Genomic DNA, 24,763 nt, shown 5'->3' with positions numbered 1-24,763 from the left:
GAGAATCCACGACGATTCTTCTCAGCTTCACGGTAGATGTACCTTCCCGACAGATCAACATTGTGCCTCGACCAGGGAAATCGTGACTGAACATCGTACCAATAACACATTTGGCCAATTCTTCACCTTCACCCAGACTCACATCGAGCTCATATTCAGTTCACTATATCATAGCAAGAATACCTTTATCGACTTGTCAACAATGCCTGGCCTGTCGGTCATCCGCAGAACCTTTGCACGGTCTCGATTCCTACGAAACCTCAAATTATTTGCCAGAGACTCGTGGAGCGACACACTTCTATTGATTCTAGTGTCAGGTCTAACCTTGGCCGTGTGTCTGTTCTTTTTCTGCAATGCTACAAGATGACACTGACATCCCTCTCCTCAGATCTACTCGATCCCCTATCGACCACCGATATTGATTCGAGTCTATGATGTCGAATATGGCCGGGTCTACAACCATCACCTCGCATACCCGTACCAAAAGCCAATATTTTCTAGCCTCGTCGCTGGTCTCGTCGCCTCGTTGATCCCCATGGCCGTCGTCATCATCGCTCAAATATGGTTTCGGTCTTTTGCCGACGCAACTGCAGCCATCAAGGGCCTTTCGTATGCCCTCACTGTCGGCACATTGTTCCAGGTTGTACTGAAAAAATTCATTGGAGGTCCCAGGCCACACTTCATTGACGTTTGCAAGCCCATTTCTTTACATTACGGCCTCGGTCCAGGCGCCAATCTGTACACGTCGGCCATTTGCCGGGGCAAGGACCAAGGCAGAACCAACTATGCTCTGCAGACTTTTCCGTCCGGACACTCTGTGGTGGCTTTTGCCGGTCTAGGGTTTCTCGCAATCTACCTTTACACTCATCTGAAAATCGGAGATCCGAGGATCGATTCAAGCATGGGATTCTAGCGGATGATGTTTGTGTTTGTTCCCATCATCTTTGCGACGTACATGTCGGCAACCCTGTACCTTGCCCACCATCATTTTGCGTTCGACTGTATATTCGGCGCAGGGATCGGGGTTGCGTCTGCATTGTTGGGTTATCGATCGGTATACCGTGGGCTGTGGTCGCACGAAACCAACTGTATACCTAGACTTGGCCAGAAGATGAAGAAGGAAATGGAATCAAGAATTGCGAGGTCCAAGGAGACATTACCACCACCAGCTACGGCACCTCACAGATCTGGTCCCGATGGAATCATGGACGGGACGGTTGAATCGTCTCATGGTTTTGAAGGAGGAGGAGGAGAAGACCGCCAAAGCGAGTTGAGGAGAAGGAGCAGGCTTGATGATGAAGAGATGGGGTTTCGGAACACTCCATTGAGTTCCACTGGAAGTGTAGCAGAGTCTGCTGGCAGCAGCGGTTTGGGGTCTTCTCGGGTCGCCGAGAGTGTGTCTCAAGCTGTCGCGACAAGTGGATTGCCCGGCAAGAATGACACGACTGGTACGTTTTCGACACTACGAGGACGAGGAAGAGCGGCGGCAGAGCGTGTAGAAAGAGCCTTTTATGGGGCCGAGCGCCGGTTCCCGCGGTCGGGAAAGGACAAGACGGGGGGAGGGGAGGAGGACGGGGCTGGAAGATCGTTGAGTATATCTTGAGACTTGCTCTACTGGGGACTACAACTTGTGCTGGAAGACCTGGAACACAAGTATAGGACGTTGCAAAGAGTATATAATGAGTATGAGTATGAGGATGAGTGCAAAGATCATTGTTGATTGTTTTGCCTTGAATAAATGTCTGAGTTTGGCTTGGTTTGGTTTGACGTAGAATTGTTTTCGATCAGATCGACTGAAAATTGACCATTGACTGCCCAAGCATCTTTGATGGCTACCTAGATATCTAATCCTTCCTGCATTGTTGACGAGGATCCTTCTCGCCCAGGTCCTCCTTCTTCTTCCTCCGTTTTGATTTTCGTTTTGGTCCTGTTGGCACGAGTATTTATACCTAGACCCAGACCTGGGCCCGGACCTGTGGTGGTGGCACGGTCATTCTCAGTCTTGATGCCGGTGCTGACGTGATCAAAAGTGTCGTCGAACTTGGGCGTCGTCGGCACACTACTGCTCGCACTCGCTTCGTTTGCGTCATTCTCCCCCGAGAGGGCGAGTCTCTTCTCTCTCGCCGCCTCCCTTTCCCTTCTCCTTCTCCTCCTCTCTTCTCTTTCATCCTCCATCTGTGGTGCAGTCGTCATGGTCGTCGTCGTCGCCGTATGAACCGTCAAGGGACTCAAGCCCGAACCGTCCCTTCTGTCCTTTTCTCCAGTGGTGCCGGAACGATGTTTGTTGTTGCGACGGTGAGATCCACTGGCAGTGCTACTCACACTGCTCCCACGACGGACGCGCTCGGAAGAGAGTAACGGTCCACCACCACCGGTCGAGGACGACTCCAAAGTGTCGAGGTGTGGTGTTGAAGATCTCGAGGATTGACGAGACCGGCTTCCCCTCGCACCCGAGAGAGGATTGTTGTCCGAATCCAAGACGGCACCTGTTCGACGACGACCACCGGTACTTCCCATCGAAGCCGTGACCGATCCGTGTCTTGACGTGGTCGATTGGTGGTGGGTGGGATGGTGAGGATGCTTTTCTAGGTCGTGATGATGCCGACCTCCGTGTCGATGTTGTGACGCCAACCTCCACGCTCCCGTCCACCATTTCCATCCACCTTCGTCCTTTGCGCGGGTGCGGCGTTGGACGTCCAACTTCTTTCGCATGTGCGACCTCCTCTCGTTTTCCTTTTCCCAGTATTCGGTCCTGTAGGACTCCCAATTCTCGCGGAACTCGGGGCTGAAACTTTTGGGGAGGAGAAGAAGCATGACGCCGTCACCGCCCGGAGCCAGGTCTTCTTCTGCCGTGGTCCCATCTTCGTGTTCGACCAAGTGCCAGTCCCCGCCGCCACCGGATTCGCCGCGCCACAAACCATAGGGCAACAAGAATGACATGTGGCCCAACATTTCACGCCAGAGCTTGTCGCGGATTATGACCACGCGAAGGTTGAAGCCTCGTAGACCCCGGTTGGTCGTGCCCAGCCATTTGCGAGGCCAGCGGACTCCTCTATCCCATTGACCCGTGGCGTGGACGAGGAGGACGGTCACTATACCGGTTATGAGGGCGAGCTTTTGCGTCGTCTCGACCATCCAGTACACCGAACCCCCCCGGCCGGTGCCATCTTCGCGGGGGCGGAGGAAAAGCGCGTAAGTGAAACCGACGTTCCAGAGGGCCAGCAACAACAAGAAGAAAGTGTTGAGCCGCCGCCGGGATACCAGGTGGAGGTATTGCGCGCGGAGGGACGTTTCGAGTATCAACAGGTTGAGGTAGATCTGAGGAGGCGAGGAAGGGAGTGTCGCGAGGGTCGGGTCGGTGGTCGAGTCGAGGTGTGGGAGTGGAGGTGTCGGAGGAGGTTTGACCTCGGCGGTCGGTGCGCCCTTGACCAGTTGGTTGAGGGTCTTTTCACTGGGCATCTTTCGAAGTAGGAATTCGTTGTAGCCAAGCCCAAGAGGAAGAAGAAGAAGAAGACCGGAGAGGTGGTGGTGGTGGTGATGGGTGGATCAAGGTAGAGACATGGAGGTGGGTTCGCTCGGTTGTGGTGGTGTTAATGCACGCGCCGGACGAAGAATGATGAGACACGTCTTATGTCTTGTAGTCGTAGTATTGCCGATTTGTAGTATTCTCGACTTGAAAGGTATGTAGTCGTCGACGCTTTGCGTAATGGGTGGATAAGGTAGTGGGTGAGTAAGTGGGATGACGAGGCTGAGGTTTGAAACTGCGCAGGTAACGAACAGACAGGTATCAATCGGTGATGTTCCGTTTCGGGTGACTAGGTAGGTAACCTATGCAAGGGCTAATAAACAACAGGCAGCTGTAATAAAATATTGGACTCCGTAAATCTCACTTCATGCAAGGCTATACACAGAATGACGATGGATGATGGACTTATGAAGAAGAACGTAAAGTCCGAAAATGATGCAGAAAGGAAGAAAATCAATGACATCCATCGACTGCGCGTTTCTCGGTAAAACGAGGGACGGACTTGAATCTTTCCGAATTCAAGCCACCATCGTTTCTTCACGCTCTCTATCTCTCTCCTTTCACAGTCTATTACGATATCACTCACTTATTACTGTCGCTAATTTAGTTCCCTTCGAATTGTGCTGCCTGGCTTCTATCCCAAACTCCCCTGACCTTGAACCTGAACCAATATTACCCAGTATAAAATCGTCCTTTTGTCGTCCCAACACATTTCTTCTTGTATGAGACGAACTTTGCCTTCCACCCTCCTCGAGGCAACTTCTAGATCTCCCACTCCTCTGCGGCCTCCTCCTTTCCGTCAACAATCTACCTTTACTCTGAACGAGTCCGAGAACCTTCCTCCCACTGCTCACCGTCCGCCCACCATGTCGGCGGACGCTGCCGACTCCGACGGTGAGCTACAAGGCCGTGGCCAGCAGAGTCCTCTGGCCAGACAACGAGCCAATGCAGAAAACCCTCGCCGGAGCCGATTTGAGAACCTGTTTCCTCTCGGGTACAAAGAAGGCTTCAGTCAGTGGTGGAGCAATATTCCCGCCGCCCACGCAGAACACAAGGTCCTGTCCTACATCCCTTACCTACAAACACCTCCCACACACACCCAAACGGGCTCGGAACCTCCGTCGCAAAACCCGTCGACCTTGTCTGTAGTCGACACGTCACCCTCGGCGAAAGCAGCGCCCATCACAACCAATTCCATCACAGACCCCTACGGCCCTCGGACGTGGTATTCGCGCATGGTCACTTTGTCAGGCAAGAATCGAGCCCTGAACGAGTTCTCCGTGGAACGAACTGGCGAAGAAGTCGACCAAAACCTGGTCATATTACATGGTTATGGAGCTGGCTTGGGATTTTTCTACAAGAACTTCGAAGCATTATCCAGGGCCAAAGGATGGCAATTGTACGCGCTAGACATGCTGGGAATGGGTCGATCGTCGAGACCACCGTTCAAGATCAAGGCCAAGACGCGCGAGGAACAAATAACAGAAGCAGAGAACTGGTTCATTGACTCGCTGGAAGAGTGGCGGGTGAAGCGCAACATCGAAAAAATGACTCTGGTCGGTCATTCGATGGGTGGCTATATGGCCGTATGTTATGCGCTCAAGTACCCGGGACGACTGAACAAACTTATCCTTGCTTCGCCTGTCGGTATTCCGGAAGATCCCTATGCCACCCACGCGGCGATGCCCGAACCATCTGAGTCGACCTTCCAGAGCGAATTCACCCAAGATCAGGAAACTGAAAGCACAGCAAGCAAGGACAACAACAATTTCCTGAACGCTCGTCAAAAAGCAGAGCAGGCTCAGCAAAAGCCCACCCCGAACCGTCTTCCGGCAGATCAGACAGGAGGAGCCACGCCTCCGAGGCGGCCGTATCCCAGGTGGCTAACATATCTTTGGGACGCCAACATTTCCCCCTTCAGTTTCGTCCGGTGGACTGGCCCATTCGGTCCACGATTGGTCTCAGGCTGGACGAGTCGACGTTTCTCGCATCTTCCATATGAGGAGGCCCTTGCGCTGCACGACTACAGCTACAGCTTGTTTCGGCTCCGGGGGAGTGGAGAATACGCTCTGGCATACATTCTGGCACCTGGTGCTTTCGCCAGAAGTCCGTTGATTCGACGGATACACGGACTTGGTCGGCAACCTCTTCAAACCGAATCTCCAGCCGAATCAACCTTCGAAAAGGGTCTACCGGTCGTGCTTATGTACGGTGAGAACGACTGGATGGATGTCAAGGGTGGTTACGCTGCTAAGAAAAAGATCGATGCTGAACGTGAGCGAGTCCTGAAAGGAAAGTCGAAGGACGAAGTGGCCGAAGACCAAGGTGGTGCCAAGGTGGTGATTATCAAGAAAGCTGGCCATCATGTTTATCTGGACAGTCCAGAAGAGTTTAATGATGTTATGCTTGCTGAGATGGAGGATGTGAGGAAACGTAGTGAAGGACTGAAGACTGGTGGCATGAGTGGCGTCCAGATTGTGAACAGAAACAGTGACTGAAGATTGGTTTACATGGACAGCATCTAACGTGATTGCACTTTTAAATCATCCAACAACCTTATCAACTACGGTTTATCCAATAAGGCCAATTCCCCTTGGGAAAGCAGGCTTCGTCAAGTCAGAATCTTTCGACATATAATAGATCACGCGCCATGCAAGTCGCATATCGACCAAAGCCGTGGGAATACACTTTCCAAAGGTCCCCAGTGGTTGCCTACGAAGAGGCCTCTGAGGTTTGAAGCATTGCACCCAAGCTGTCGACACTTGTTCGATAATGGAAATATAAGAAAGCATCGGAGCACACGGTTGTGTTGAGCTTTATGGTTGTTCGGCGTCAAAATGATGCCCGCAAAGAATCGCTTTCTGTACAAATACATGGTTTGCACTGTGGCGACTCATCAGAAGCATGTCAAATGATCAATGAAGGACTCGATTGCTTTGTATATATTATATCCCGCATTTCGCCGGGGTCATATCGCCTGGGATGCGCAGGTTATAGAGAGAGCAAACCTGGTAGCTTTGCTTTCCGAACCTCTTCTTTAGCTTACACGAAGACACACAGATGAATAACTAGATGAATCCCAAGGTGGAAACGACTTCTCCCAACATCCATTCACATCGTTCAACCTTTTTTATACTCCTTCAAGTCAACAACGTCGACAACTTTTGGCTCACGTCTGTCCGGCTTTCTCTTTTTGGCTTCCTCCGACAGAAGAGAAAAGACGCCCTCTTCTCACTCTGAATCAGAAAAGGGGAAGAAAGAAAAGTGGTGGTGGTTTGAGCAAGATGTTTTGCATATGAGGGATTTTCCCCCTTCGGGTGTGTAGAAAGGGAGAAAATCAAGTAGGATTTGATAAATATCATCCCCGAGAAGAGAAAACTTCCGGTCTGGCTTGTCCTGTCCGGATCCTTCTTACAAGTGTACATATAATACTGCAACATTTCCAAAATTTGCATAATAGCCAAATCAGTTACAACTTGTTCATGATCCATCCAGAGGAGATACATGTAATCCATTCCAATCACCATCTCGGAATGTCTGTCCGTCTGTCCGTCTGACTATACCCCCACATGACAATCAAAACCTATGCAAGGGTCCCATCATGATGACAAACACAAGTGACCACAGTTTCGTGGCCGAGTGGGCTTTACGAACAAGAGATGAAACCCCTCCGCCTGTGTATTGCGACGTCGGACTTGTACCGTCAGTGTCAGTACCTTGCGGCGGCGGCGGCGAAGAAGAAAAAGAAGAAGAAGAAGAAGAAGAAGAAGAAGAAAAAGGAACATGCGTCGAGATTGTAGGTGCTGCGTACGAATCTGATCCACCACCAGCACCAGCAAAATCATGGTAAGTGGTTGAAGTTGATAGAGGAGTAGCATCAACGGTGGTGGGAGACGAGACCAGAGAGAGAGTGGTGCCGCCGACACCCGAAGGCCATGTACCAATATCATCTCCAGACCAGTCTGTCCAGGTTGGTTTGGGACCAGAGGTACCGATAACGGTACCAGTCACGTCAGCTGACCAGTCTGTCCATTTCGACTCTGTATCGGTTGGTATGGCGGTAGGTGTCCCTTCTGCATCCGTCCAGTCTGGTGTTACTGGAACGGGACGGAATGTGTCAGTCAGGGCAATAGGCGATGAAGTCGTATCTCTCCCCGACCAGTCGATCCAGTTCGACCAGTCTGCCGAGGCTGGCGTCGAACCAGCTGTATCTTTCGGGTCGTTCAACCAATCCACCCAAGTCGGTGACTCTGGATCGGCATCATCTTGACTCGGTGTTGATGTTTGTGCTGTCTTTGACCTGTCCATCCGTTGAGTGGTAGGAGATGCCCAAGGCTTGGGAGCACCGTCCGTCGCGGACCCGGTCAAAGTAGAACTGGGTTTGAACCGAGAACCGTCAAGGCCAATGTTACTGGCGACGACCGAAACACTTGCTGCCGTGGTGGCTGTCCATGACGTGCTGCTTTCTTCTATGTCGTGTCCATGAGTAGTAGTAGTAGAAGTAGTAGCGTCGCCGCCACCGACATGTGCGTGTGGGTAGGATGATACGAAGCTTCCGGTATTCATACTGTCGAGTGTCGTCGAGGAACCGCCACCTGGTGTAGGATAATTCGCCCCGACGCAAGTCCAACATGGAACGACGCCGGTAATGGTCACCGTCGATGCTGAAAATGTCGTGCTGTAGCTTGGCTTTCCGGCTTCGTCATAACTCGTGTGTACAAAGGGGCACCGCGTGACCGAAACAGACGTGGTGAAAGAAGGTACCTCATCCCCTGCCGTAAGATATTGACTGTGAATTCGAATACCTGGTGCGGCAGAGTGTGGAGAGTACGTCGGAACCGGGGCCGTATGGGGCCAGGACATGATGTTATGCCACGACGACGACGACGACGACGTATCCCTAAGCCAGGACGTGGATGAACCAAACGACAAAGATGAAGTTCGAGCAAATGTTGACGATGTTGTTGATGTCGACCAATCATGATTCAGGCTTGTTGCCCTCGAAGAGCCGGTCGAGGAGTGGTTGTACCACTGTGATGTTGTCGTACTGAATCTGCTCGTGGTCGTGACATTTGTTATCGATCTAGTACTTGAATGACTGGTCGAAGTGGTGTTGACGTATGTCGGAGGTGTGCTGGTCGTCGTCATCGACGTGGATGTCGATGTCGATGTCGAGGAGTTATTATCACTTGGTCCCAAGCCAGCAAAAATATCCGTATCGTTGAATCCGGTAACGGTCGTATTGCTCAGTATCGGTGTGAATACTGTCGACAACATCCTCAGAAAAGGTGCACCGGCCGCGTCGAATCCCGAAGCATAAACATAGAGAACCCCAGAAATGAGGCTCATCTCTCCATAAAATGACTCGGGACCCGGTTGTCCTTCTTCACCCGAACCCGCAGTCATGTTCGCATCGAGCACGTGGTTGTTGCCAGGACTTCGAAGATCGAATGTAGCCGAGGAAAACGATCCGTCAATACGAGCCACCGCGGCCACGGCATGGTCGTAAGCAGGTTGTCCGGCGATGGGGTACTGAGAGACACACAAACAAACAGTTTAGTAGAGGGTCGATGTCATAAAAGTGTAGAGGAGGAGCCTTGGGGGCGGGTGGCCAAAAAAGAAGAGAAACTCACGTAGCCTGTGTGTCCTGGTCGACCATCCAAGGCGACAAAGTCGAAAGCGGAGAAATGAAGAGGGCTGACTCCCGTGGCGTCGCATTCAAAACTACCACCACTGCTGCTGGTGCTAACAATAACAACCTTCCAGTCTCCAGAGTCAGGGTTCTGGACATCTAGAAATTGGCCGTCGGCCACCGTTGTCCTCGTGACGGAGGTCGAATTTGAACCCAAAGTGGACCCATCCGGTTGGATGACGCTCATGGTGAATCCCGCGCCTCGTAGAGAGACGCTGAACTCACTCATCATGGAGTCCACCGGCAACACGTACGATACGCTGCTGGTACCGTTAAATGTGTCTGAGATCCTGAAAATGGCATTGGCCTCGCTCAGCGTCAGGACGTCCAGAGAGTTGGATATGCTGCTGGCTTGGTCGCGCGGAAGTGAATAGTAGGCGCCACCGGTGGAAGAAGCCAACAGGCCATACACCTCATTCGAGGCCGAATCGACTCGTTTGGCGAGACTTCGTTTCTTTGTCGAGGTGTCTTCATCATCACAGCCGCTGTCGAATTTGAAGATGTGGAGGTTGATGCGTTTGTCGAGAGCCGTGCTTATGACTTGAGACGACAGGTCGGCGTCTTTTGCGGAAGCATCAGTCATGACAAAAAGGTTTGCCGGCCCGTCCATGACATCCATGGCGTCAAGCATCCCGGTCAGAGCGAGCTCCGGGCAATCTCCGCCGCCGCTGGCGTAGAGAGAATTGATGCCGGTTTCGAAACTGTCAAAGTCGGTGGCCGTGGCCACAGGTCCGGTGAAGGGATCGTTGAAAGGCGCGACGATGTACTCAATGGGTTCATCCGGGGTGCCAAGTCGAGCCGATGCAATGGAGATGCTCTGCTCCTGAACCGCGGCGATTATATCGGACATGCTACCAGTCGTGTCAATGACGAAAGCCATGGTGGTACCCACGCCAAACAGGAGTTTCTTTTCCTTGTCACTGAGACCGCCGTCGGTGAATATGTCATCGATATATTTGGCGGACGCTTTGACGGAGAGCTCGACTGCCGAGGTGTGGGCAAAGTAATGAGGCGAGAAGAAGCAATTGAGGCTGTCCTTGTTGATGCCCATGGGCACATCCCGGAGCACATCGGCGTATATAATGCCTAGAGCAGCCCCGCTTTCCGAGTCAGTTGCACCTCCTATAACAAAATACCCATGTCAGTCTGTGAATCCGAGCATCATGGGTACTAGGTAGAACGGACCATGGTGGCACTTCCAAGAAGGAATATCTGAACCATTCGGTGGAGAATCTTCATTGAAATAGTATCCACTCGTAAGCTTGTTGAAGCCCTTCGTGTTGCTTGCGCAATTGTGGCAGCCAAAGAGGACTTCACTGATGAAACTTGAAGTGCAACTGTTGCAGGTAGTCTCCTCGAAGGCGGCATGATCAACGTCGACACCATCCTTCCCCAGGTCCTTCAGGATATCCGTGCGGCCTAGTTCAACCCAGTTCGAATGAGCGTAGAAGTCTTGAAGAGAGTGAAGTGCACCACCGAGGGATTTCCGAGCGGTATCAGCATCTCCGGCTTGGAGGGCTGCGATGCAATCTTTTTTCAGTTGTATAAGTCTTGTTTGTCCGCCTTCGAAGTTTTCTCCATCAAAGTGCAGAGCTGAGTGGTCTTGATCCTTGTCGACGGCCATATTAGCTTCTGCAATAGTAGTCCGAGCCTTGATCATGTTTGTGGTGAGATGAGTGATGGAAGGGAAATATTCTGCGGCCTTTTGGTTAAATGCTCGTCTGGTCTGTTCCTCGTGAGAAACGCCAAAGTTGCCGAACGCAGCCTCACGCCAGTCAGAAGGGAAGAAACCTTGAGTTACCGCAGCCAGTAACAGAAGCGGCCATGTTGACCGGGAAAGGGCAGAAACCTTCATGGTGGAGAAGAGACTAAGGAGATGCGCTGTTGGATTGACTCAAATGTCCCAATTGACAGCAGAATCGATATAAGAATGGGCTGAAAAAGATAGACAGGAGAAGAGTTCCCGGGAAAAGCTACTGTTAGCCACGAAAAGAATGACGGAGGCTTTAAAGGAGCCTTGGAGTGGTGGTGGTAGGAGGAAGACAGGGTGAAAAGCAGAGAGGTGAACATTTATGTCAGTCCTTACTGTACTAGATAGCAAGAATTTTCTGCTGATACTTGCATTGCACTGAGACAATGTGGCACTGCAAATACTCGTATTCTCAAATTGAGGTCTTGTCTTTGACCAATATCGTGCCAAACAGGGCAACGAGGAAGACACCTCCGGAGTGTGAGATTGAGTCGACCAGCATGATGATCACGTAAAGTCAACTATTCCAGTCTCGCCGGAAGGTACATTATGGTGTACCGCAAGCGTCGTTTGCAATGAATGTCGCTGGCGTGGCGTGCTGAGTCTCAGATGATTGGATTTGGCGAACTTGAAGACGAAAAGGCTTTCGTATTGCTCTAATTAAGCCCTTGGCATGACAGTCAAACCAGACTAAAGCATCCGAATCTCAGTACCTGGCCACAAGGTGTTAAAGATAGAAATACGATAGACGCGAATGTGGCATCAGTTAACATGATGGTGTAGCGATGAGGCTGAGGGGGGCAGCTTACAAGATCTATTGCCCCTGACCCAAAGGTGGCCTTGCCAAGCCTGGCCTTTCCTTTTTGAGATGCAAGGCTGAATGAGGCTAATGAGGCTTGTCGCCAAACATCACTTGACGGAAACACAACAATGTTTGGAAGTATTATTTCACGGCGCTACACCTTCAAGACTGCGGAACAAGTATATTACTGACACCTTGTGAACTTCCTAAGCAGCAGCTAATTGTCTCTACGTTCTTGCGAGATCAGCTCAGGGGCTCAAAACATGTACGATACCTCCACGATAACCCTCAGCCTGATGGGCTGTGGTCCAGACCATGTTGTGGCGCATATATTGCATCGATATAAGCCTGCTTCATGCACCCCTGAAGACTCATGCGTCTGTACCTGGTCGCCTAGATGCCCAACCGTGTCAATGTTCATCTGCACCTCGAGCAACTAGCGGCTCCCCTCGCTTCGATAGACCAACCTCGAGATACCTTGATTCTACTGCAAGGCTCCTTATGTGGAGTCTGGTGCCTGCATAAGTCTGACTAGATACGAGGGTTTGACCATTGAGCATTCTCTCATGATGGTGAATCTCGTGTTTATCTGCCAATGTTATTGTGAGCACTAGCGGTGCTCTGGAAACAACTTGTGTGATTGCTCTGAATCCTGGATATACCGACGAATCCGGATGTCACTATTCAAAGTGGTGACGAAGAATTATCGGCATTTCCCAAGCCGTGAAATCAGCTGTATGTCTTGTGGATTTGTTCATGGCGTCCGCCGAGTGTCACCTCTGCCACCAGGGCGAACCTGGCCTTATAAACAAACCATCCGCAACCTTGGTCGACAAATGAGACATCTCTGAAGCCCATTGTTGGCCACCTGCGCATCATACAAGTCATCAACATGCAGATCTCATTCCATGTGCTTCAAGGTGCCGAAATGCCCAGCAGAACGAGGAAGCAGTATCGACCATTTATGACTAAGGTGCCAGTGCTAGTTGCATTCTTCATCACCGCAGTTCTTTGTGTGGCACTATTACAAGACATTGTTAACAGTGGTGACCCCCTGAACACGCAATACAACCATGAAACCGAAAGCGAATACCAAAAGCGTTCTGTGCCCACTGAAGAGGCGACAACAAATACCACAAGGTCTATCCTTCCCATAACAACATCCGAGGGCAGCTCGACTACCATAACTTCCACGTTTTCAGCGCTCTCAACTATTCCCGTCTCTTCTCCATCAGGCATACCTTCTACCGCAAGCGTCTGTGGGGTACAGGTAGATTGCTCCTATGCGAACAGTTTCTCGGTCCTGTCATCAATAACTCGCCGCGACCTGCTTGATTTTGACATTGGCTATGACGACCCGAGTCCGTGCCTTGTGAACTGCATATCAAAAGATGGTTGCAATTCTATATTTTTCTCCTTCCCTGACAATGTCTGCTACATGACTACCGACACTTCTGACGTACTGAGGTCGCTGCCTCCCGCGCCTCACGACAGTGGATACTTTTTCTACGACACGGCATGCCATGATCTTGACAGCCTAGAAATACCGGGTACCGAAGGACTGACGACAACATGCGAATCTTATGATGACTCAGATGATACATTGTCCTTGACGAGGACGACGACGACGACGACGACGACAACTCGTACATCCACCCATACTTCTACCTCCACTACATCAGTATCGAAAACGATAACTGTACAAGCAATAAGAACCACGTTTCCAACGACGAAGACGATGACGCCGACGACGAGTCGTAGCTACATTGTGACAACTACTACTGCGCCATCAACGCCAATAGCAGGAAATTCGATACTACCAACAACGGTAAATGCTGCTTCTTTATCCGAAACAAGGTCTAGCAGGGCCACGATTTCAATTACCCCCACACCGAAGTTTCAAAATACAACTTCTAGAGCACATGAGGCCGTTACCACCCCGATATTGAGCATCACAGCGCTCAGTACTAGCTCAGGTTTTCTCACCTTTACGACAAGTATATCTAAGAGCGCAACGATGCCAATTTCTAGGTTCAATGAGACGCTCATATCTTCGGCATCCACTACTTTCTCCAACAGTACAAGCTTGATCTTGACCACGATGAGTGTGACCACAAGCTCGTTACTAGTTGCATCTAGTACAGCGTTACGTGGTACTTCAACTGGTGACTTTGGGAGTATCTCCTCTGGCAATACGACTTCGATAGCTTCCGATATCATCGATCTTACTAGCACTTCCAGAACGTCCCCAATCATCACCTCGTCGACTGAAAGCGTGACTTCGATTGTGACACTTGACAAAACAGAGTCCAGCACGATTTATATCACACCAACAAATACCACCTCACTCCGCACTTCTCCCACCGTCTCCTCTGATGTGCTTGCCACCGCTCCTGATACAACAATATCGAGTCTAGTGAACAGCTCAACCACGTTTGTGGTTCCTCTCACAAGTTCAAGTAGCAGCTCTGCATCAGATATATCTGAGATTGCGTCTGAGTCTGAGAGTGCTACTCTTGCGCGGTCGGATGCATCAACATTGGCGTCTTCTTTAATTCTAGCTTCTGGAAGTACGGGACTAGCGTCAAGCGCACCATGATCTCTAGTCACTGCTGCGACAGGACTGGCTGCATCATCCACATCGAAAAACGATCCAACCATAACGGAATCCTCGGGTCTTCAAGACTCTTCCATCTTGATAGACTCCTTGACATCAACTACTACCTTGGCAGCATCAGAAACCGAGGCGTCAACGAATACTGCAGTAGGACCAGAAACTTCAGCTCTGTTGAGCTCAAAGACAACATTTGATGCTTCATTGACAACAGATGTTTCAGCTTTAGCACCAGCTTCAATAATCTCTGGTGTAGTAGGGACAACGGACTCGGCAGCGAAAACGAACTCGATAGCAACACCAGCAGCTGCCGGATCGACAGTGACAGAGTCTTCAGCATCGGCTACTACCTTGCCTTCCACTGCTACATCACCGGTATCAGTTTCATCAGTGGCAACAACACTTTTGGCGTCAGCTTCTTCCGTATTGTTGAACTCGGTGGCAACAGGCTCTTCAGCTTCATTGGCAGCTGCAGCTACTGCTAGCGATGGAGTGAATTCTCAGACAGCAACAGACTCTTCAAGTGCAGCTAGCGCCTCAGCCTTGACAGCATTGTCAGCATCGTCGGCTTCGTCTGCGGTCGTCTCAGACGCGTCCACTCCCACAGCAACGGCGACAAGCAATGAACCGAACTCTCTGAGCGCTACATCTGCCTCTGCCATAGAGACACAGCCTGCAGGTGATGAAAAGACTGATGTTGCAGCAGCAGAATTGGCTTCGCCAACCAATAGCAGCGATCATACAGCAAACTTATCTAGTAAAGATGCAGGTACTAGTGCTACTGCGCAGGCTCTGTCTGAGTATCCCCAGCCAACTGGGTCACGCGCAGATAGCGGATCTGACCCTGGTTCGGGGACCTCTGGGTCCGTCTCAGGTCCAGGCTCGGGTGTAGGTTCAGATGGACAAGGAACTCGACCCATTCACGATGGCAACCCTAATCATCTGGGATTGCCCGTCAATGTCACCAACATCGTCCTCGCAGGAGCCACATTTGCTCCTGTGACAATGTCAGTGCTGTTCAAAAGCTTCTGGAGCGTCGTCTTTGCCTCTGCACAGATGATGGAACCCTTCTACCAGCTTGCAAAAGGTTCACCGGTAACGGCAAAGGCGTCTGTGCTGCGACCCAATCTCAAAGGAGGCATCGACTGGTCATACCTCAACCCTCTGAACAAGCAATGGGTCATGTTCCTGACGACTGTTTTGAGTATCCTGTTCAGCGTCCAGGCCTCGATCGCGTCAGAGGCGATGACTGTACAAGCCGGAGCATCTTGCGATACCAAGAAAGGACGAAAGCTTTGCGATCCAGTTTGGGTGGTTGATCTTGCCGTCGTTCGGAGCCTTCAGACAACCCTCGTGCTATCGGGAATTCTGGTCGCGGCGTTGATTTGGCTGAATTGGAGCCGCCCAAGTGGCCTTCTCTCATATCCTTGCAGCATAGCTTCCATGGCATGGCTGTTGGGCAATTCAGAGGACCTCGCGAATACGCTGCGAAGCATCGAGCCAAAAGCCAAAGTCCACGATGTAGAGGCGAAGCTGAAACACAAACTCTTGATGTTCAATGAAGTCCATTCCCGGGACAATGAGGATGTGGTCAGCGTCGTCGTGCGGCACAATGAACAACCTGACAACGACTCCAGTAACGGCCAGGAATCCAGCCGCGACCTAGGATCGGAGGTGCAAGCAGCTGCTTCAGCCGGTAGTGCGCCTTCATCCTGGCTCGCTCGACTGCCTTGGGGGACTGCACAGATACTCGTCGTTACGATCCTCCACGTGGCCCTCTTCGGGGTCATTCTTTCCTTTGTCGTTTCCGGGAACGACATCTATGCAATCAACCTACTCGGGTCAGACCACAGCAAGCACCTGACCGCGGTCAAGTGGAAGTTTCTAGATGGAACAAGATTCGGACCTCGATTCTTCATGACCGTCCTCATCTCCTTCCTCTTCAACCCTTTCTGGGAAATGGTTGAGTTGAAGGTCAGAACAATGGTGCCGTACCGACAACTTCGTGATGACCAGTCTGCCGCAGTTTCTCGGTATCTGTGTACCGGCCACCTTCACGGCGTTCCGTTCACCGTCGTCTTCAAGGCCTTGTGGCATCGAAACTGGTACCATGCGTTCATCGCATTCACGACCGTCCTGTCGTACGTGCTTTTGATTCTCATTGCGGGTGTGCCATATAACTATGGCCAGGTCAAGGATGTCTCGTTCTACAGCTCGTTGATCAGTGTGATCATCCTGGCCATCATGATGGTGGCAATGGTGTCGTTGATGTTCTGGCATTTGGGGAATCCGAGAATGCTTCGCAACCCAGAAACGCTCGCCAACACGTGGTTGCTGATGTGTTCGAGTCGTTTTGTGAAGGATTACAAGGGCCGAGAGCTGGGTGAGGTCATCGAGGAGATCAGGAACGGTCGCACGCAACTATGGTTCGGAAAGGCTTTTGACCATGAGGGCAGAGAGAGGTTCATGATCGAGGCCGAGGAGAGTCTGCGGACCCAGCAAGGCGACGGATTGTTGGGCGGGAAGACCGATCAGGGGCGTAGAGATATGTATCTGTGATGGTGATCATCCCGAGTGGTAATTACTCGTCTGGGGCTCGAATCTTTGCGGAGAATTTGGCTTGAGGGATAAGAGTATCAGGAGTCAGTGGGTCAAGTTCTGCGAACAAACTCTTGCTTGCAACTCTTCACCTTCTCTCTAACATTCCGGCTTCAAGAATGTCACAGAAGTCCTCCAATCACGTTCCATTGTTCAGGCTCGTAGCGCCTTTGTAGCTCCTCAATCTTGAATTCGATGAGACCTGATGGGGACTAGGAGACTTTGGAGAGAACGAGATCGAGGACGAACGTGATCGAAAGCGCTTCCCACCAATTGGCAGGCAAAAATATTGACTCCCCTGAATACGTGATTATGTGTCTTCTTTGACATTCTAATGCCAAGGATCGGAGATACTTGTTTCCGACGACTCCGTGGACATGATAAGCGGTAGCTTAGGTAAGATTGCTAACCTACTCCGGACCTTTTGAGAAATGTTTCTGAGAAACACCTATAGTATGGGCTTGTACACCGCTCGAAAGCCTTACACCCTGACGTACAGTATATTACTTTTGTAGACCAATGACCCAACGGGCCGAGGGGTGACCAAGGCCTGGCTGAAAGCAGACTAATCATAGCTTGTATATCAAGGCGTGATGTTGATTCCAATGGCATTCTCCATTTGCAACACGTCCAACAACTTCTACTGCTAAGACTACTTTCTCTGCACAAATATCTCCATATCACTCACTGCCAGAGGTCTTTGTGCCCATTAAGATTGAAAATGTCCCACGATCCACGATTCAGCGTACAGCGTACAACATTCTTCCTCCACGCTTTCATCTGGAACCGGAATGTGCTCCATCAAGGGTTGCCAGGTTTCGGCATACCATGCAACATTCTACATTCTTACAACATCACCTGGGACTGGGATGTGCTCAAAGGGTTACCAGGCGTCATTCGGAAATTCGCAATTCATGATCTGTGCGCCTGCTTCGTAACATTCTACATTCTTCCGATATCATCTGGAACTGGAATGCGCTCAAAGAGCTGCCGGGTTTCAGCCTACCATGCAACATTCTACATTCTTCCCTTGAGACGCAACTCTTTTGTTTCGGTACCCGGTCATATCTTCTGTCTTCACAAAGGGGAATATGGTTGGCCCTTCACCGGAAGACACATGAAGGGGGAATACAGGCAGCAAAGGTAGTGACCACTGCACTAAGAGTCTTCGTCACTCCGCCATGGTTTTCAACATTCTTTGTTTCACATTCCTTGCGATAGAAATCCACACTGGCCTCATCGGGTCTGCAAGGTTGCCCCTTCCGAACACACTAACTCACCTCACCTTTGTCGCTTGTTGAAAAACTATATAACACCGCCACAATCTCCAGCCGGGATCGAAACATTCTCCCACAAACAATGCAAACCAGCAATCATGCCGGACAAAAACTTCCAAGACATGGACAAGAAAGAGAAGCAACCAGAGAAAGGGATGGACACTACAAATATCGTCCCATCTTCCCAAGGTCCTTCACCTTCCACACAGCCACCAAGTACCACATCTCGCTCCGAACCAAATACTGAGCAAGCACCAGACCCTGATCATCCGGTTCACTGTCAAAGCTGCGGACTGGAATATTACTACGTCGGAGGACTTTCCCACAATCACCTCAAGGACTGGAAGCCAGAACCAAAGAACGACACGAGAAAAGACAAAAAGATGGACCACGGCCAGCCCTCATCGCGCTTTGCAACATCTGACGACACGAATAAGGACGAGATGAACCACGGTCTGCCCTCACCGCGCTACACAACATTCTCTGGAGTGACTCTTGACCAAGCACTGCCTGGACAAATCTCTGCTTTCCATTTTCTCGAAAATGACGGCGATAGGCTTCACTGGAGCGAGGAATGGGACACCGTGGCAAATAAGGTTGGCGGATTGGAGGTAATGTCTTCACCCAGTCTTTGATCTCATCACCCACTAACACAACGGGCCGCATAGAGATTGCAACAATTCCTTCGAATAGGCCTGGCCGCTGTCCGGGTTAAAGTCGAAAATAACCATCTGTCAGGGGAAAATGCACAGACGACGCATCTCTCTGGTTTTCGCCTATCTCGCGACCTAGTTGTTACCTGCGCTCACTTCACGGAGTGGGAAGGTGGAAACGACGTCGAACACTACCTGACCGAGAAAAACGGACTGTGCCATGCGATCCAGGCCCAAGATGTTGCAGGAGACAGTAAGTACTCTCGCATGTGCACACACTATATCGGCGCAACTGACAACGTCTAGACCACGTCAATCGATTCGTTCTCCGCCTTCACGCAATCCACAAAGAGTGGGATATAGCGATATTCCGTATCACGTGCCGGCCGCAGAATGACCACAAAAACGTTGTTGTCGAAGTCTCGGATCTCTACTTGGATACTCCACAGGGCCGTGGTAGCTTGATCAATGCTTCACAGATGCCATACTGGTCAGTTGGTTACAATGTTGTCCAAGATATGGAAGAATTCAAGACGGTGTTCGGGATGTTCTTCAATAGGCGTCAAGATAGAGAGAAGGCGAGGATTCGTCAAGATTACGTGAGTCTGATCCTAGTATACGATCCTTCAACTTCCTAGCTAACCATTGCCGGACAGAATTTCAGTGCTGATAACCCGCCTGAATCGACATTCCTCAAACAAGACCGGCGAACTGTCAGCTTCGGCACGCATATTGGACACGCGGAAAATGCCAAACCATACCAGAAGTGCGTTGAATTGAGTGCGTGGCACGGCCGTTCTGGCTCCATGGTCTGCACTGTGATAGGTGGAAAAGCAAGAATCATAGGCATGAGTAAGTTACCTCACCTACAATACCGTAAAAGGCGAAGCAGAGATCTAACACGCGATTTCATCAGTCCAAGGAGGTAACCCAGAGTCTGATTGCAACCATTTCGTATTGTTGAACACGGAAATGCAACAGTGGCTGAATGCAGCTACCGCACCCTGTGTCAATGCAGATCAACAGGAGAAGAATCGGCGAATTGTCATGAAATGATCGAGGCTGGCAGAGACTCAACGGGATCTCCTATTTTGCTTTCGGTCGGCCTGAGGGTGTAAGGAATTCGGCGGTCTAGTTGATGTATTGTACCAAGGTTGTGCATGATGCTTTTCTTTATGTGGTCAGTGTGTTCGGGGAGCTGAGATTTTCCTTGTATGCCTTCTTGCGGGGAGTGTCATCGAGGCTTTGTGGATTGGCTGCTTTTTTTTGCTCTTTTTAGACGGCGGCGGTATGCTTTTCATGTCAAGGATCGAGGATAGAACGAATAGTAGGAGTCATGTTTCAAGCCCTGTTCAGTTGTGCTGTGAGGAGATACGTTTCAAGCCCACCTTGCCATCGATATGCCTCGACGTTCAATGTGACATAAGGAGGTCAACGATGGCAGAGGAAACCGTCTCAGTGACGAAAGAACAACAAAAAATTGAGCGGTCGACGGTGGTATGGCAGTTTCTGACGAGAGAAAAAGAAAAGAGAGTGAGTACATGAAAGGCAAACAAAAGATATCAGCCGCAGGGAAAGGACTTCCCCGGGAGGGCTAGACTGCGATTTTCACAGCAAAATCCTATTACTCCCAGACCTAATTTCCAGGTTTGGGCCACAAAAGATAACCACAGCATGCTGTAATCATTCATCTAGAGTAGATCACTGCATCTTGTTCCAATTATGAGAGCATGTGATAGATCAGCATGAAGAATGATCGCAGAGCGCATTGGTTATTATTACTGGGAGTAGAGAGAAGAGTGAGTGACTAGGAACCAAACGAAGAGAGAGAACGTGGTAAGATGTTGTTACGGGGTTGAAGACCTATATGGATGTAAAATGAGGCCTAAATGTTTAGGGCCCGGCGCCCAGGAGTCCCCTAGAGGTTCAGGGGACACTTGGTGGACTCATAAAGTATTCGCGCCTATTTTTGATAGCTATGAAAGCGCCTAAAGATGTTGGAAATGATTCCTGATGATGAAAGTTACCCGACGGTGGGCGTTTTACCAGTTGCCCCCTAGACACGTGATCGTATTGGTAGGCGGTGTCCCTGGTCCAAAACACCCTACGAGTACTTTGTTGTACCGACGTCAGGTGTGTAAAAGTTCGACGCTCTCCTGTGTGAAGTGTGACGAGAATAACCACAGCGAGTCAGTCGTTCGACTTGTCTACCTGCTTACGAGTTGGGTCACTACTATCTGTTTTCGTGTCGAGTGGACACACCACCTGTGAGGACGTGCCCTGGAGTCAACGGGGTCCGATCAATGCACACAACAGAGTCAATTTCTCCTCAAGGTCTATCACTTGCGTGGCCCGTGCCAAATCCCACAAAAGGGCCTGAAGCCTTTGTATCCCGCCGCGGCCGCTTCGAGAAGTGCGTTGTTGAGGGCACCCAACCCCCCTAGGAAGAACAAAACCCTGTGGCCTTTGCCCTTGACATTGTCTCCCCAAAACCAAGACTTTGTCTCCCAATACAAGGTCTTGGTACACAACTCTGTGCACTTGTCAAACCAGTCAGCTTCGGCCTCCGGGAGGGCTTCCAGTTCGACCCTCCGTTTGATTGCTGCCGCTGCCGCCGCCGCTTCTCCATTATTCATTCCGCTCGTGCCGTTGACTCTCCCACCGACCAAGTCTTCTTCGACAAGCTCCTTCGCCCGGGCAATGATGCCGGTGATGAACTCAACGTGCATCTCCAACGCGGGAGGCACGTTGCTGAAGGCGGAGAGGGGACCGCTGATCATGAAGAAGTTTGGAAACCCAGACACCGCCGTCCCGAGGTAGGTGGAAGGGCGTATCGCCCAGTGGTCTCTCAAGGTTTCGCCATTTCGACCTCGTATGCAGACGCGATTGTAAGAGCCGTCGAAAGCGTCGAACCCGGTCGCCATGATGATGACGTCGAGTTCGTGCGTCTTGCCGTCGGACGTTTGGATGCCGTCCTCGGTGAGCTCGACGATCGGCGTGGCCTTCAGATCTACCAGCTCGACATTCTCCCGGTTGAACGTCTCGTAGTAGCCGGTGTCGCACAGCGGTCGGCGAGCAAAAGGTTCCCAAGGGGTGAGCTTCCGCGCCGTCTCCGGGTCCTTGACGATCGACCTGATCTTGTTGCGGATGAAGACGCAGGCCGCCTCGTTCGCCTCCCTGTTCGTCGCGATGTCGGCGAAGAGGCCAAAGTTGAACCGCAGGCCGTTCCCCGTCCGCCAGCACTCCTCAAAGACACGATTGCGTTCCTCTTCCGAGACGCTCAGCGCGGACACCTTGCTCTCCTCGAACCCCATACCCGACGCGCTGGTCTTGACGTGGTCCCAAATCGCGTCGTAATCCTTGTTGATGCGGTCACGATATTCCTTGGACACCGGACCGTCATTGGCAGGTATGGTGTACTGAGGTCGCCTCTGAAAACAGGTGAGGGTCTTTACGTCCTTTGCGATGGCGCTGATGACCTGGACGCCGGTGGAGCCGCAGCCGACGACGCCGACCCTTTTCCCCTTGAAGTCATAAGTCTCCGGGAACCTCGACGTGTGGTAGAGCTCCCCCCGGTACACATCGATCCCGGGTATGTCGGGCCAGTTGGTGGCGTTCAGGATCCCGAGTGCGGTGATGAGGTAGTGGGCCTCCATGACCCCCGACGAGGTTTGGACCCTCCACAGCCGGCCCGCTTCGTCATAGGCCGCACCGAGAAACTCGGTGTTGAACTGTATGTGCCTCCGAAGATCGTGGCGCTTCACCACGTGCCTAAGGTAGGCCAACACCTCTGGTTGCTTCACATACCGTTCCGTCCAAGGGTAGTGTTGAAGATCATCCTTGTCCCAGGAATAACGGTACGCGAAAGCCTCGGTGTCACTCATGGCCCCGGGATAGCGGTTCCAGTACCATGTCCCGCCAACATCACCAGCTTGATCAATGACTTTCACCGACAGGCCCAGTTTCAGAAGACTGTATAGCTGATAGAGCCCCCCAAATCCTGCACCGACAACGAGCGCATCAAGTTTGGTAACGGCCATTTGAGCAAACTATTCAAGGGCTCAACTCAATAGATGAGATTTGACGAGTAGCTGGCTCACTCAGATTCGACCCTCTTGGTCTTGAAATACCAAAAAACAAGAGGAGGGTGGCAGCAAATGTCAATTTCAGCAGATTCTTCCTGAATGGGGTGTCCCAACTCTGTTCTGGAAAGAGACGTTGTCTGAGACGGCGACCGGGAAGTATTTCTTGGTCTGAGGATGGAGTTTTGTAGCCTTTCTCGACGGGAGTGATGCCGGCGGAATCGTTGATTGGTACGCAGCATTCTCACTACGAGTGCGGATCGTCCTACCAGGCCAATAGCACCTGGTTCGAATTTTCGGCGCCCTCGTTCACGGAGGTTGTTTTGCCGAAAATTGATTCTTGGTCCACCTTCCGGCGTCTTGACGTTTTTCGTGACATTATGGGTGTCAAGAGCTCAAAAGCCTTTCCCTGCCGTGGCCGATGACTGTTTACCTCCTTTGTCCTAGGACAATGCGCGAGTATCTTGATCTGTAAATCTGATTTTCCAGAACCATCAATTTTGGCGACCAGCAATACAAAACATGTCACGCTCTATTTCTCATGATCAGCGGAATATAGCATTCCGTGAAGCCTTTTTTTCAGCCGAGCATGCAAAGAAAAGAGCCCAGAAAACATCAGTGGTGGTGGAAGCGCGAGCCAAAGACCTGGGTCTTGAGCACCAGGTCGAGGCCGTGCCTGATAGCAGAGGTGCCAAACTGCACTGGCTCGGAGATCGTGGATCAGAAAAGGTGATATTGTACTTCCACGGTTAGTGTGTTTGTCTTGTTCGTTTCCCAGTTGTTTGACGACTTGATGGCAACAGAAAGAGAACTCATTTTCATATCTCCAGGCGGCGGTTACGGATTACCGGCCTTTGACGGCCATATTCTCTTTCTTGGGCAGTGTCTGGCCCGCTGTGCTTCAGCGAAGGGAAGAAAGAATGTTGCTGTAGCTTTTCTAGAATATAGTAAAGGGCCTCATCATCTGATTATTTTTTCTGCTTTTGGAAAGTCATCGATTGCTGACGAAAAATTGCATGCCTCACCACCGAGACCAAATTCCCTGGCCAACTTCTGCAAGCTACGGAAGCTTTACGTCTCCTCTTATCGAGTGACTACAAACCATCAGAGGTACTCGATAATCGCGGAAACCGCGCTGAGCCCTCTGAAAGAGAGAGACACAGACAGAAGCTGACAACACTCACAGATCGTCGTAGGTGGAGACTCAGCAGGTGGCAACTTGTCGATCGCTCTGATTTCTCATATCCTTCATCCATTCGTTGGGATCCCCTCGTTGAGTCTCGAGGCCCCCCTCGGAGGACTTCTTCTCATCTCACCGTGGGTCAGTTTCGGTACAGAGACACAGTCCTTCCGAGACAATGAGCTGCGAGACATCTTCCCCGTCTCGACAATGTCCCAACTCGCTACAGAATTCGTCGGGAAGGGCGGCGAAAGAAATAACTGGTCGGAACCATTTCTTGCAAGTACATCATGGTGGAACAATGTGCCAGTCAGAAAGATTCTAAACGTCTGGGGCGCTTTGGAAATGTTCAGGGATCATATTGCGACATTTGGACAGCGGCTTCAGATGGCGGGCAACTCGATTAACAACGTCGAGTGCCCCATGCAAGTGCACATAGACTGTATTCTGGATGCGCAGACCGGCTTGGAGCCTGGGCCCATGTCCGTCAAGATATGGGAATGGCTGTTGGAGGTCCTTTGAAAAGCCCATTTTGATGATCACGGTTGAGAACGTCCGGGTCAAGATACAGTAAATCTCCTTGACAGTC

General features: G+C 51.0%; 8 protein-coding genes across 8 annotated transcripts; 5 read left to right on the top strand and 3 right to left on the bottom strand.

The window, feature by feature from the left end:
- Positions 1 to 202: 202 nt before the first annotated feature.
- Positions 203 to 913, top strand: PV06_07257 (uncharacterized protein; the record flags this gene model as incomplete). The annotated part of the gene is made up of 2 exons (XM_016408463.1): positions 203 to 331; positions 389 to 913. The coding sequence occupies 2 exons, from the start codon at positions 203 to 205 to the stop codon at positions 911 to 913; spliced, it is 654 nt and encodes a 217-aa protein (XP_016261943.1).
- Positions 914 to 1,111: 198 nt separating this feature from the next.
- Positions 1,112 to 1,603, top strand: PV06_07256 (uncharacterized protein; the record flags this gene model as incomplete). The annotated part of the gene is made up of 1 exon (XM_016408462.1): positions 1,112 to 1,603. One exon carries the CDS (start codon positions 1,112 to 1,114, stop codon positions 1,601 to 1,603), a length of 492 nt encoding a protein of 163 aa, XP_016261942.1.
- Positions 1,604 to 1,698: 95 nt separating this feature from the next.
- PV06_07255 (uncharacterized protein) lies at positions 1,699 to 3,936 on the bottom strand. The gene has a single exon (XM_016408461.1). It carries the CDS (start codon positions 3,457 to 3,459, stop codon positions 1,837 to 1,839), a length of 1,623 nt encoding a protein of 540 aa, XP_016261941.1. The 5' UTR covers positions 3,460 to 3,936; the 3' UTR covers positions 1,699 to 1,836.
- Positions 3,937 to 4,023: 87 nt separating this feature from the next.
- PV06_07254 (uncharacterized protein) lies at positions 4,024 to 7,214 on the top strand. Its single transcript, XM_016408460.1, has one exon. It carries the CDS (start codon positions 4,249 to 4,251, stop codon positions 6,022 to 6,024), a length of 1,776 nt encoding a protein of 591 aa, XP_016261940.1. The 5' UTR covers positions 4,024 to 4,248; the 3' UTR covers positions 6,025 to 7,214.
- Positions 6,912 to 11,073, bottom strand: PV06_07253 (uncharacterized protein; the record flags this gene model as incomplete). Its single annotated transcript, XM_016408459.1, has 3 exons — positions 6,912 to 9,058; positions 9,160 to 10,304; positions 10,404 to 11,073. The coding sequence occupies 3 exons, from the start codon at positions 11,071 to 11,073 to the stop codon at positions 7,103 to 7,105; spliced, it is 3,771 nt and encodes a 1,256-aa protein (XP_016261939.1). The 3' UTR covers positions 6,912 to 7,102.
- A 2,445-nt stretch (positions 11,074 to 13,518) lies between these two features.
- Positions 13,519 to 17,252, bottom strand: PV06_07252 (uncharacterized protein). Its single transcript, XM_016408458.1, has 2 exons — positions 17,075 to 17,252; positions 13,519 to 17,003 (listed from the first exon to the last, which is right to left on the bottom strand). Exon 2 carries the CDS (start codon positions 16,202 to 16,204, stop codon positions 15,725 to 15,727), a length of 480 nt encoding a protein of 159 aa, XP_016261938.1. The 5' UTR covers positions 16,205 to 17,003; positions 17,075 to 17,252; the 3' UTR covers positions 13,519 to 15,724.
- Positions 17,253 to 18,357: 1,105 nt separating this feature from the next.
- Positions 18,358 to 20,107, top strand: PV06_07251 (uncharacterized protein; the record flags this gene model as incomplete). The annotated part of the gene is made up of 5 exons (XM_016408457.1): positions 18,358 to 18,870; positions 18,928 to 19,165; positions 19,219 to 19,511; positions 19,569 to 19,764; positions 19,829 to 20,107. The coding sequence occupies 5 exons, from the start codon at positions 18,358 to 18,360 to the stop codon at positions 19,966 to 19,968; spliced, it is 1,380 nt and encodes a 459-aa protein (XP_016261937.1). The 3' UTR covers positions 19,969 to 20,107.
- A 3,409-nt stretch (positions 20,108 to 23,516) lies between these two features.
- On the top strand, positions 23,517 to 24,696 carry PV06_07250 (uncharacterized protein; the record flags this gene model as incomplete). The annotated part of the gene is made up of 4 exons (XM_016408456.1): positions 23,517 to 23,742; positions 23,825 to 23,922; positions 24,027 to 24,104; positions 24,181 to 24,696. 4 exons carry the CDS (start codon positions 23,517 to 23,519, stop codon positions 24,694 to 24,696), a joined length of 918 nt encoding a protein of 305 aa, XP_016261936.1.
- Positions 24,697 to 24,763: the final 67 nt, after the last annotated feature.

This window comes from Exophiala oligosperma (genome assembly GCF_000835515.1).
Source record: "Exophiala oligosperma strain CBS 72588 unplaced genomic scaffold supercont1.6, whole genome shotgun sequence".
In the NCBI taxonomy this organism is placed as follows: domain Eukaryota; kingdom Fungi; phylum Ascomycota; class Eurotiomycetes; order Chaetothyriales; family Herpotrichiellaceae; genus Exophiala; species Exophiala oligosperma.
The sequence above is the reverse complement of the archived record's forward strand: the minus strand, read 5'-3'. Positions and strand labels throughout refer to the sequence as shown.

Excerpts from the sequence above, each read along its gene's own strand:
- PV06_07255 (XM_016408461.1), bottom strand. The coding sequence starts at position 3,459 with ATGCCCAGTGAAAAGACCCTCAACCAACTGGTCAAGGGCGCACCGACC.
- PV06_07254 (XM_016408460.1), top strand. The coding sequence starts at position 4,249 with ATGAGACGAACTTTGCCTTCCACCCTCCTCGAGGCAACTTCTAGATCT.
- PV06_07252 (XM_016408458.1), bottom strand. The coding sequence starts at position 16,204 with ATGTCGTTCCCGGAAACGACAAAGGAAAGAATGACCCCGAAGAGGGCC.